The sequence below is a fragment of the Etheostoma cragini genome, chromosome 13 (assembly GCF_013103735.1).
Source record: "Etheostoma cragini isolate CJK2018 chromosome 13, CSU_Ecrag_1.0, whole genome shotgun sequence".
NCBI classification, from domain to species: Eukaryota; Metazoa; Chordata; class Actinopteri; order Perciformes; family Percidae; genus Etheostoma; species Etheostoma cragini.
Genome location: NC_048419.1, coordinates 11,009,666 through 11,021,512, shown reverse-complemented (window position 1 = coordinate 11,021,512; position 11,847 = coordinate 11,009,666). Strand labels below are relative to the sequence as shown.

At 37.9% G+C, this 11,847-nt stretch overlaps 2 protein-coding genes across 3 annotated transcripts in view; one reads left to right on the top strand and one right to left on the bottom strand.

The window, feature by feature from the left end:
- Positions 1-864: 864 nt before the first annotated feature.
- On the bottom strand, positions 865-11,072 carry f11r.1 (F11 receptor, tandem duplicate 1). 2 transcript variants are annotated; one of them, XM_034890070.1, is made up of 11 exons: positions 10,887-11,072; positions 10,652-10,760; positions 6,588-6,647; positions 4,531-4,647; positions 3,899-4,042; positions 3,524-3,726; positions 3,329-3,431; positions 2,927-3,034; positions 2,594-2,606; positions 2,339-2,402; positions 865-2,200 (listed from the first exon to the last, which is right to left on the bottom strand). In XM_034890070.1, the coding sequence occupies exons 2-11, from the start codon at positions 10,701-10,703 to the stop codon at positions 2,165-2,167; spliced, it is 900 nt and encodes a 299-aa protein (XP_034745961.1). In that variant the 5' UTR covers positions 10,704-10,760; positions 10,887-11,072; the 3' UTR covers positions 865-2,164. The 2 variants fall into 2 exon arrangements, with proteins under 2 accessions (XP_034745961.1, XP_034745960.1); XM_034890069.1 differs by having other exon boundaries at positions 10,652-10,894.
- si:ch211-215c18.3 overlaps positions 9,114-11,847 on the top strand; it is a 12,934-nt gene continuing 10,200 nt past the window's right edge. Inside the window, exon 1 of the mRNA XM_034890072.1 lies at positions 9,114-9,124. The gene's annotated coding sequence lies outside the window, so the exon portion shown is untranslated. The remainder of the gene's footprint in view (positions 9,125-11,847) is intronic.

Sequence of the window (11,847 nt, the reverse complement as noted above, 5' to 3'; positions counted from 1 at the left end):
ACTGGGGTCTAAATTAATACTTGAACATTGGCTGTAAACCTATTATTTCAAACCTCGAAAATTGACTGTTGATTAGTGTTTATCCTACGGTCTACTTTATTTTCTTATAATGCCCATATTTAATGCGGTCTTTAAAAAAAAACAAAAAAAAACTATGTCTTCATTATTCTTTTTTTGTCCATATCTAATGCTTGTCTCTAGCCTTTATGCTTGCTCTATTGGAATCTGTTGCACTAACAACATGACACACACTCAGAGCACATTACCACGCGTACTTAATCATAAGGTCAGACCCTGCCCTGTCACTGCAAACATCTTATGCTTAAACATCCCTTTGTACCTTCATGTGGATTTCTTTTTATTTAGTATCTTTTCCTTTATTGTCCATATTGTTCATGTGGATTGTATTTTTATCATCCCGTTTATGATGTATGTGTATGCTGTTTGCGATGTCTTTAAGCTACTGGGACCTTGAATTTACCCTTGGGGTAATAAAGTATCAATTAGTATCTATCATACGGTATGAACACTAAGGAATGTTGAGGATATGCAGCATGTGGAAAACACTGATATATGTGTATGTTATTAAGATCCAGACTGCTGCTGATTTAAATGTGCAGTGCTCAGAGGAGAGGGATGGGCCCTTCACTGTCGGCTGTGGTCACTAACATACTTTTGGTTTGTGTGTGTTAAGCTTTCAGTCTTCAACTGTAATTCAGCCAGTGTGACCTTATCAGTAAACAATCCCCCTGGCACACCTTGATAAAAAGAAAAACCATTATTAGCAAAGAAAAGACCTGTATACAGTAGTTTAACTATTTATGCAAAGCTTATCTTATTGACACACAGGACAGTAGATTCAATTCAACAGCATTTTATTAACCAATACATAAAGCAATGTTACAATCATCAGCTGACTCATCAGCTTTACATTTTCTACAAAAGGAAAAGTCAAGCAACTTAGACAACTTATTGTTTGTAATGTAAATATTGTACCTGATAAAGTTATATAAACTCATGATATACCGATGTCTGACCTTAACCACTTTAACACATGACCTGAGGATTTGCGGTAAAATAAAACCAATGCCCTTTTACTGAAAGTAGACAGAACTAGTATTAGGACCATCATGTTTGGACAGTTTGGGTAATTAATCATTATGATAAGGCTACACATGATGCCATATAAACAAGCAGGTAACCATTAAAATAGTTTAACACATCATTACACTCAAGTTTCAGATTCATTAAAAAGTGCAGCAATATTGCTGACATCAGTTTGTTTCAAAGGGAAATTTACTCAACTGTCAATCTACACCCTGTTAAATACCAATTTCCTTAGCCAATGTAATTAAGTTACAAACACAGAAGACAACCAGACAAAGGTAGTAGTTGGACTAGAATTCATGTGTTAAAGTGAATGTGCACATACAATGTTAATATCATACAAGCAGTAGTTGTCTCATTTTAAATGGCAGGAAGATTAGATAACTGCTTTTTAAATTGTTCTAAATTACAAATGTGAAAACAGTTTTATTTACAAGAAAAACAAACTTAAATATGAAAAGAATATTGTACATCACAACCTGTTTTGTTAAAAGACAAAGATCTCAGAGACACTCAATCTATGATCCAAGTGTGTTTCCTCAATGTTTCAGCTTAGATACACAGACCGAGTGATAAGAGAGATGTACTCGAGGGAATTAAGTTGAAAGATCAGTACATGTAATAAAAATGTGGCTCTAATGTATCAATTTTCCTTTGGGTACTGGGAGTATCTGTACTCCATCTGATTTGATGCCTTTACATGCAGATGCATCATTTGAACAATAGTTCTGTTATTAGGAGGCGCAGAAAATCAGAAGCACACAGAAACACACACTCCAAACATAGATGGAAAAAATGTCCGAGGCTAAAATGGGTCACTAGTAGCCACTGCTTATTCTTTTAAAATAACCTAGCAATGTGTGAAAGAGGTCTCCTAACCTGGGGTAAATTAAACCTATAGCATTGATGTATCTGAGACAGGTCTTGTCAACAAACAATGACACCGGTCAATAAAAACTTCAATTTAGGAGAAAATAAGAAGACGTCACTAAAAACCTCAGGAAAATTCCATGCCCAGAGACATCAGACCAAAGTTTTCTCCTGCCGTCACTGAAGACTAAACCACGAATGATGACTTCTGTTTGAATTCCCCCTGAACACAAACACATTAAACATCAGAACCAGAATTTTTGTTTTCTACAGCTCTCAGTCTGTTGAAATAAATTTAATTTAATTAAACAAGCAAACTGTGCTATACATCTCTTGGAATAACAGCAATGCTCATACTTACATCTTCTTCCTCACCACCACCATGCAATGACGTGGGCTGGTAGACCACGCTGGGCTTTGGTTTGCTGCAGGAAAAATTTAAAGAACATGGTGAGCTGGTCACAAAGACAGGAGACCTGTTTATAGATCAAATCTGAACAAAACCTGCATATCACAGTGGGAATAGTATTAAGTCAGTCTGGAGCAGCAAGGCAGTCTATGGGTTATCGGCTAAAGTTCATTAGAAAGTATTAAAAAAAAGAGAAAATCCTCTTACCTTTCCTTCTTCTCTGTAAAGAAGAGAAGAATGAAAAACGTCATTGGTATAAAGTACTTGAAACATACTCAACAAGTATAAGTTTGTGTATCGACTCATTTTTCGTATTGTTCCAGGTTGTAATGTAGAGATTAATGACCAACATGTTGCTTTTACAATAAACCCTGTGCTGGCAATGTGTGGGAGTAAACAACCTTCTTTAACTTGTTAAAATAGAAGAAATCTGACATTTCACTATTCAGATGTCCAAGGTTTCTGGTAATGTCAACATAGTCAGGATACTGATGATCACAGTAAACGCTATATGATGTTAATATAACGGAGAGAACTCACTGGGCAGGTATCCTTTCTTGTTGGCATACCAAACGCCAAGTACCAGCAGGATCACTAGCAGCAGAGCCACTATTACCCCAGCAACAATTCCTCCAGTGTTTAAGTCACCTTAAAAGGAAACATCACAACCATCATCTGAATTAGAGTCAAACATTGTGGTGTGGTTAAAAAAGAAAAAACATTAAAATCTAAACTGTTGCAGCACTCAAACGATCAAAAGAACATTTTAAACGAGGGGTGTATCATTCAATGGTTCCAAAAATGCAGTTAAACCGGTTTACTATTCTTGATGTGTTGGCATGCAGCATTCCAAACCAGCTCAAACTGGTTTAAAGACTTCCATCTCTTTAATACGTAAGCTCAGGCTGAAGCCTGTTTTTAACAATAGAGAAGAGTACTTACGGACTTCCATTGACTTGACTGCACAGCGCTGAGGAGGACCAGCAGTGTTGAAAGCCTCACAGAAGTACTGACCGGAGTCCATCTTGGTTAAAGCCGGAAACTCCTGAAGAGACAGGGTCCATTATTAATTTTAAAGGCCATGGGGACCATACCTGTTACAGCAACAATGGTGCAAAGTAATAGGTTGTAGCTGACCAGGTTGCCAGTCTTTGCATTAAGCCTGTAGGTGGCATTTTTGAAACCAGAAATCTTGTTAGGATCAGCAGGCAGAAGGACGCCATCTTTGTACCAGTTGTATTGGGGCGGCGGTGAGCCGGCAGCGTCATTGCAGGACAACATGGCCACCCCGCCGGTCGTCACCGAGTCGGGGATCCTACACAGGGGCGGAGATGGAGGCACTGTGGGATATAAAATTTGGGTTTAGGCTGGTCACCACGCGTACAGTAATACACAACCTCCATTCCAGTACATGAAACTTCCGACAAAGAAGTTTACCTCACAAATGTATTTGTATCTGGGTGGATATGAATGAAAAGCTGTTTGCAGAATGTTATTACAAAAGATCTTTACCCAGAACAGTCAGCTTCACTTCGACTTCCCCAAAGTGGCCGTCGTTGCCAGTCACCTCGCAGTAATACACTCCATTATCAACGCGGGTCACTTTGGAGAATCTCAGATTACTACCGTACAATGTCACTCGGCTGGCATACGGCGCTGGGGAAGAATGGCAGCATTATGGAACGGACTCAAAAACATCATGTGACATAAAATGAGTTGCTGCCATCATATTTTGCAGGGTCACTGTTATCTGACAAATGTGTCACCTAAATGTGTCTGCAACTGCACAATGCATTTAGGAAATTAGGTAATGTCACAGGTCACAATTTTGCAAACTATTTTGGATTTTTTGGGAAATCATTTTTGAAATAATCATTTAAGACTGGTTGAGATATGTTCAAAATAGATACTGGTAGCCCAGGAAGGAATCAAGAAGATAACACTGATCAGTTCTTTCTTGACCCAATTTCGAACCAAATGTCAATAAAATCTTTTAAAGATGTTTTTGAGATATTCGAACTAACAGAGAGACAGACAAATCCTCAGACATGACTAACAACAAAAACTTCCTTGGTGGGAAAAGAAAATGGCATTTGTCAACATGTTAGAAAAAGAACACAAACAAAGATTGTGAAACTACTTACATGTTGGTTTCCCATCAAAGACCACATACGACTGTGAGTCTTTTAGATCCTTAAACTTCCACTCAAGTCTAGGGCTTGAACCAAAGTCGGCTGAATACGTGCATTTAAGGTCAGTCCCTGAAATAGCAGAGTTGACAATTAGAAATAATACTAAATTAAAATGGTATTATAAAAAAAAAAAAAAATGCAATTCTGAAATTTGTCATTGGGAAGCTTGCACATTTACACTCTCTCATTAAACTCTCTCAGGCCATCATAAGTCACAATCCCAGGCATTCTTTACACCGGTGACCTTTAAGGCCCTGACACACCAACCCAATAATCGTCCGGACAGTCTGGCGAGGTCAGTGACTCGAGTCTGTTTGATGTCTGAGGGGCCATCCTGACATGCTGGGTCGGAGGGGCGGGCAGTCGGACTCAATGACCAATCTGATTGGTGGAGTTCTAGCCCTTGACTTGCAAATCAGTGCACTTATGTTAGCTTGACAAACTCCTCTCAAAATCTGACAAAAAGCTTTTAAATTGGCCTTTGTTGATCTGAAATGAAAACAGCTTTAGCAGCTAGATGGCCTATGTCTCGGTTTAAATGTTTTCAGAAACATTTTGGTAAACTTGCTTCATAAAATATGAGATTGTACGCTGAATGACCCGCAGTTATGCTCTATTGTAAAATCCGGAAGCAACCAGACGCACGTGACACGTTCGTCCAATCAACTGCCAATTTTCATTTTTTGGACGACAATACAGATTTGCTAGGAAGTGCAGTGCTAGGAATCGAAATGATGGAACTTACTTCCCTTAAAATGACACAATTTTATACACAGGTGTTCTAAAAATATATTTTTTTATCTCTAGTGTTTCGCAGGTTCCAAAAAAAAAAGTAGGTTGCCTTGGGAAACACAAAGGAGCATGTGCCAAACGTAACTCACTGTCCCTGATGTGCTGGATCTTTTTTTTTTTTATTCAATAAAAAATAAATAAAAAGAAATCTACAGCCTGTTGGGAGTTACATACTTCATTTTAGTAACACACATTAACTAGAGCCATTTCCACTGCAAAACTCAACAGTGTGGTACCATAACTAAAAATCCCTTTTGTTTTCTCCATAAGGATTTTGATTATTAGCTATAATGTCTAAACCATCCAAGATAGACTTCCCTCAAACTATAGGATTGTGAAAAGAAGGTTTATGCCCCTGTTGAAGCCAGAAGTCTGTGTGCTATCAACCTTTTTTTAAGAAAATAATGTTATCACAATGTCATGGAAAAGTACTACTCTACCCACAATCCTAAGCGTAATCCTAACCATGGAAATGTTTTCCGCACCCTCCTCACATGCTAACACCAAAAGCTGCAATCTTGGCAACCAATGTTGTTAATTTCTTTTAAAGTTTGGGTCACAATTCCTGCTGGAGCATTACCAGTTGTGTAGTATTTGGCTTAGAGGCCTTTGGGATTTGTGCTGCCATTGCAGTCAGTCCCAGCTGCAACGAACGGTACCCTTTAAAACTAAGTGCTGATAACAAACCAACATTTCCTAATTTTGCTGCTTATAAATAAATGTTTTTGAATAAAAAATAACCGTGGACTTTTATTGTCAGCCACTCAGACTCTTTGCAACCTTAGAGCAGGTATGTCTGTAGTAATATCCTACATATTTATGAATGTGGGGAAGTTTTATGAAACTAAATAAGGTTATTGCAAAGCAGCAGCAGCTGCCTTTTCAGGGCAACCGCGGGCCAGAGAGCTCCAGATAACTGGGGATGTACGAGCAGGCAGCACCAGAACCAAAACAGATATCTGTGATGACAGCGTTCAAAAGACACTAAATGGTTCATGTGACATATTCTATTACTATACATCAGTATCTTATGCCCAGGAGCTTATTGATACTTCCGTATTGACCAGTATCGACCAGTCCATAACCAGTACCAGCTCTCCACACCCATCCCTACTCAGTAGTCTCAATAGTCTCCTGTTGAGTAACAAGACAATACCAACCTTCCCATCTTTACTCCGTAGAACAGAGTAAATGTAAAAAACAATTTCAGGACTCACCATCATTTTCTTTCACCTGCACATCGGGGTTGCTGGTGGTGACTGAAAAGCCGCTTACACCTGGACAGAGATAAAAATTAAACACATAAGACTTTGAAGCTGGCTGTCACCAAAATGCATCCTTTCAATTTGCACTGGTGAACGGATATTACAGTAGACAATTTTTCACATTTAAAAAAAGGTTAATTGCATGACTGAGTTTGCTAAGCTTGTAAGACTTGCGTGACACACATTCTTCACCACAATTTTAAAAAGGGTTGCAGAGTCTAAATTCTCACTTCCTCTGAGTACAGATGTTGCTTTTAATCTGGACAGATATGATAAATTAGTCAGTGACTGCTCTTATCTGTGGGTGAATTGTTTTTTTTTTAAGCATTGTGTTGTCTTCCTGTCAAACAGGAAAAAAAAGTTATTGCTTTTTCTGACATTTCTGTCACTTTTCAACGTTGTGGGTGCTTTTTTTTTAATGTTTTTATTTCAACGTAATTTGATATTTCTAATGTTGACATTTTCAGCTTATTTCAAAGGTCTATTTTTTGTGATGAACAAACTGAAAATGGGTCAAATTTCACCCGAGGACAACATGAGGGTTAAGAGCAGGTGCCGAATCTATTTCCACCAGCCTTAGCCAATGAGGGTAATGAGGGTGGCAATGAGGGTGCCGATTCTCTTGAGCCGATATTTGGAGCCGTAACTCTATTGCTCCCTCAACTAACATCATAAAAATGTAAACCTTGCCACATATGGAGGGGTGCACTGCAAAATGGTTTACTGTAACGGTAAAGGGCTACAACACATTCTTGATGATGTATTGCTGACAATATGAGACAGATATAATCAGGTCATCACAAAATGTCCTTGGTCAACACATTTAATTAATTTAAGAAAACAATATACCTGAAAAGAAGCCATTAAAATAAACTGCTTAATTTGTAATTTAAGACTGCCATGGTGCTAGTGGAGGAGAGGCAGTGCATGGTCTGCACATGAACTGCAGCGTCTCCAGCAACACAGAGCTGCCTGTGGACGTCTGCCTGTAAATAATGCCTGGAAAAACCAAAAGCAGCAGCCGCGCATCTGCCGATGTCAATACATGTAAAAACACAAGTATCGGCCAGCCAATAAAAATTGGTCTATCACTAATCCAAGTAGACACAGTCAGGTTGTATATACTAGGCTCTCACGAACATTGTAAAATCCACTTTTTTAATCTAGACGTTTTAATCTCCCTAATACTCAGTTTTAATGGAGATTAGCATCAGTTCAAAGATAACATCTGGTATTGGAGCTCTGCTAGGTCTAATCTGAAAAGTATAGTCAATTACATGGAAGATAGATGTTGGTCCAAAAAATGATAGCTAGGAGAAAGAAGTGGTAATTAAGCATCAAAATGAAAATCAGCAATTAATTTTAATCGTTAAAACCTTTGCTGGTTCCAACTCCTCAAATGTAAATACTAGATTCCTTCATCTTCCATGATAGCATACTGAATAGCTGAATGAATAATAACTCAGTGTTTTAGTTTTATACTCTTGATTGGACAGAATTAGCAATTTTAATTTGTCAATTTGCAAAACGAAAAACTTATGAATTTCTGAAATTTTATAACCTACAAACAATTAACCAATAAATTGAGAAAATGAGCAGATGAATGAATATTAAAAGAGGAAAAAAAACAATATTTATTAACACACTAACTGTACTAAGCTTTGTTATACTTAAAAGTAGTGTATTGCCAATGAATGAAAGGGGGCTCTCAAAGCTCAAATGCTAACAGTATGACATCACGTTAGAGATCACACCCATTGTCAAACACTGAGTCACAAGCCATCAGGCCTCATTCCCGTCTGCTGAGCAAGAAAACTTCCAGTGAAACTGTCAACACTCTGAAAATTGGTCTTCCCCCCCCCCCCTCCCAGGCACAAAACATTCTTATTTTTCCTCATATACAGTAGACAGAACAGTGTAGTGAAATTCAAGTATTAGAAGCAGTGGACAGCTATACATACAGAATCTGAGGAGCAGCATGAGGTTCAGTGTCTTGCCCAAGACAGAGATTTGATCCCAGGCTAAAGGAGCCACAATGTTGTGGTTGAGGGGCAACCCCTCTACCTCCGAGCCACAGCCACTCCATCAGTAGTGCAGCTAGAAGAGAGCCACGAGTGACTAAAGTACTGATGGATGCAGACACGGGCCTGTCTGTCACATAATAAACATCTATTGCACCACTTAACATTATACTACACTGCCATTACTGTAAGTATTGGGATTTACATGATTTAACCACCACCCTGTTTTGACGATTGTGTAAGTTTCAACGACAGGAAACAGCAGGAGGAGCCAGTTAATATTTAACTGTATGCAAAGTTGTACAGATGAAAATGTACAGATAGCAAGACTTTAAATTATGTGTACCAGCAACATAATGTTAACTACAATCTACAAATTTATTTTTATTGTAGACACTGAAATTCAGACTTCCTTTCAGACACCATTCAGATGTTTCTTACAGGTCTCAGCTGAGATAAGGCACCACAGTCACAGTTTCGGTTTGAAAATAAGCATGTTGTATAATAAGAGAAAAGATAAGCCTCAAGTGTAAAATGAAACCAAAGCAATCAACGGCTTCCTTGTTTGCATACTTCGTGAGTTTCATGGTTGGGGGGGGGGGGGGGCTAACAGTGTGTTCCACTTACCTTGGAACTCGGAAGCCAATGCTGGGAATGACGTCACACCTTAGTTGAATGCGTTCCATTTTTTAAAAGATGGATTTTCATTGTTTTTATTAGCTCTAGCCAGGATAGCCATTGTTAGCAATGAGACATAATACAGCCACGGAAAACTCAATTTAAATAGTAGATTCTTCAAAAAGATGCCTAAAACACCAATTAACTGGTTTTTAACATTTTTTGGTTACCAGTTGTTCATAAGTACTCTTGTATGCATGTCCTTTTCAGTTCACTGCTAACATGAATCATTAATTGTGCTCTGTAGTAGTAATACAGATAAATTAACCAATATCCTACCCACACACGGTTTTAATTCTATACTTTTTCCCCCCACTATTTTTTATTACTTCATTTGATAGGGACCATGCATATTTACGAACATTGTTGTACAAAAAATACATGAAAGTATGCCGGAATTAGTAAAAAAATAACTAATCTTCATGTGTAGTTTTGCTGTTGCTTTTATTGTTTTGCTTTATTTTATTAGTTTCTATCAATTTTATGTTGTCTTATTTTCTTTGTGTTTTGTTCTATGTGAGATTTGAATTTGATTTTAATAAGCCCATTGTTTATCTTCACATCTCTCTGCACTATTTGTTATCGTTGTGATTTTGTACATTTTAAATTGTGCAAATAAACCTAAACATATAAAAATAATGGTCCATCCATCCACGAAAGCTAAACGCCAGTTCACACACTGATAGTATTGTATGACTGGATGCAGTGTAATTGAACTTTTTGTGGGCACTCCAGTGTGTTTATCGAATTGTGGCATCAGTGAACCTCGTTCTGTTTTAACATCGCTATAATATTCACATCTTTGCGTGTAAGCCCCTAGGAACAGGAATTAGGAACCACATATGTTGTGTTTGCATATATTCTTCCTACATCTATAATAAAGTTGCAATGGCTTTAATTCTTATAAAACAGGTACAATACACATTTTAGTGGTTCCTGGTTTTACAGCTGCTCCATTAGTCAATTGTTTTGCTCAATTGCTGACATTTACTTTTAAAAAGGACATTGTAGTAAACGTCTGAAATATCCTCTGATTGTAGACTACAAAACATAATCCTACTGTAAGGTCCTTAATGTCAAATTGGTCCAAAAACTCTAATAAGCAGAACAGGCCAACATGGTGTCTCCAGGACTAGCTAGGCCCGAAGCTCATTTGGGGATGATTAGCAAGTGCAACACAACTGCCAACAACCTATGTCACATTTCACATTTAGGGACAACATATCTACTATTGTTGTGTTAAACGGTGTTAAACAAGACAGACTTTTAAGCGTCACCATTCCTAAAACTTCATAAAGTATCACCAAAACCACTCACCTGTCGCTGCGAAAAAGAACAAAGCCACCGAAACCAAACCGCTGACATGCATCTCGACCAGTTTCTTCCTTTTCCAACAACACGACTGCGTCTGTTTTTTACTGGACTCCTGGAAAAGGGAACAGAAAGTGCTCATATATCTAACCTACGTCGAATAAACAACTAGGCGCTTATATTTCCCAACTCTTAACTCGCTGTATCGTAGTTTCTGTCTGCGGCTACCGTTTGCTCTCACCTGAGGAGTCCGCCCAGGTGTCAAGATAGGCAACTTCCGGTAATAGGATCCTCTTGGGTAGGGACAGAGTGGAAAAACAGGTTTGACTACAACAAAGTTCTTAGAAAGCACGTTTACATGGAGAGAAAACAGTGACAAGTTGCTCGTTTACTACCCAGGCCGGAGAGGGACAGGTTGGGTTCAGGTCTTTGAACCCTTCGCCACTGTGCCATTGATTTTTATGGCCGTGTATGTAATCTCTGTCATTTCCTCCTCCACTCTTGATTAGTCAGGAATTAATTATGTTGTGAACGATTGGTTTTCTCACAGATCCACACTTTAGCTCTTCCTTGATCTGACAGCCGAAGTGAAACTGTCATGCAGCACCCATAAAGCAAAAAGATGCCGCATTCTTTTTAAATAAAAAAACAAAACAAAAAAAACTAATAAGCAATCATATTAACATATTAAGTCATACTATTGGAAGCAAAAAAATAATAATAATTAAAATAAAATAAAAAAACACGCCAATACACCATGAGGATTACTCTAAATACTATTATTATTTAAATTTTTAAGTTAAAACATATTATGGTTGCACTATACATTTATGATAAATGTACTTGAAACAGTGATACTGTGGATAAATGCAAAGTGCAACATTTCACATCAACAACATCTTTTCTAAGCATGTAGATTGCATTTATTTTTATTAATTAACAACACAATTAATGTAAAATCTTACAACCTGAGCACCTGTGATCTTTCAAGTGTGAATGTAAACTAGTATCTTTCTAAAAACAGCCAGTTTATATTCGCCTGAGATGAAATTAAGTTGAAAAAAAGTATTGTGCAAGGTGTTCACTCCAGTCTGGGAGGGGGGGCAAAAATCAGCCATAAGGGAAATATACACTCACCGGCCACTTTATTAGGTACCCCATGCTAGTAACAGGTTGGACCCCCTTTTGCCTTCAGAACTGCC

What these genes read in the sequence shown, in the direction of transcription:
- f11r.1 (XM_034890069.1), bottom strand. Translation starts at nt 10,787, where the DNA reads ATGAGCACTTTCTGTTCCCTTTTCCAGGAGTCCAGTAAAAAACAGACG. An exon ending in GTTCTTTTTCGCAGCGACAG is followed by an intron (nt 6,648 to 10,651) that starts GTGAGTGGTTTT and finishes ATCTCTGTCCAG; the next exon opens with GTGTAAGCGGCTTTTCAGTC. An exon ending in GTGGTGGTGAGGAAGAAGAT is followed by an intron (nt 2,201 to 2,338) that starts GTAAGTATGAGC and finishes GTTTGTGTTCAG; the next exon opens with GGGGAATTCAAACAGAAGTC.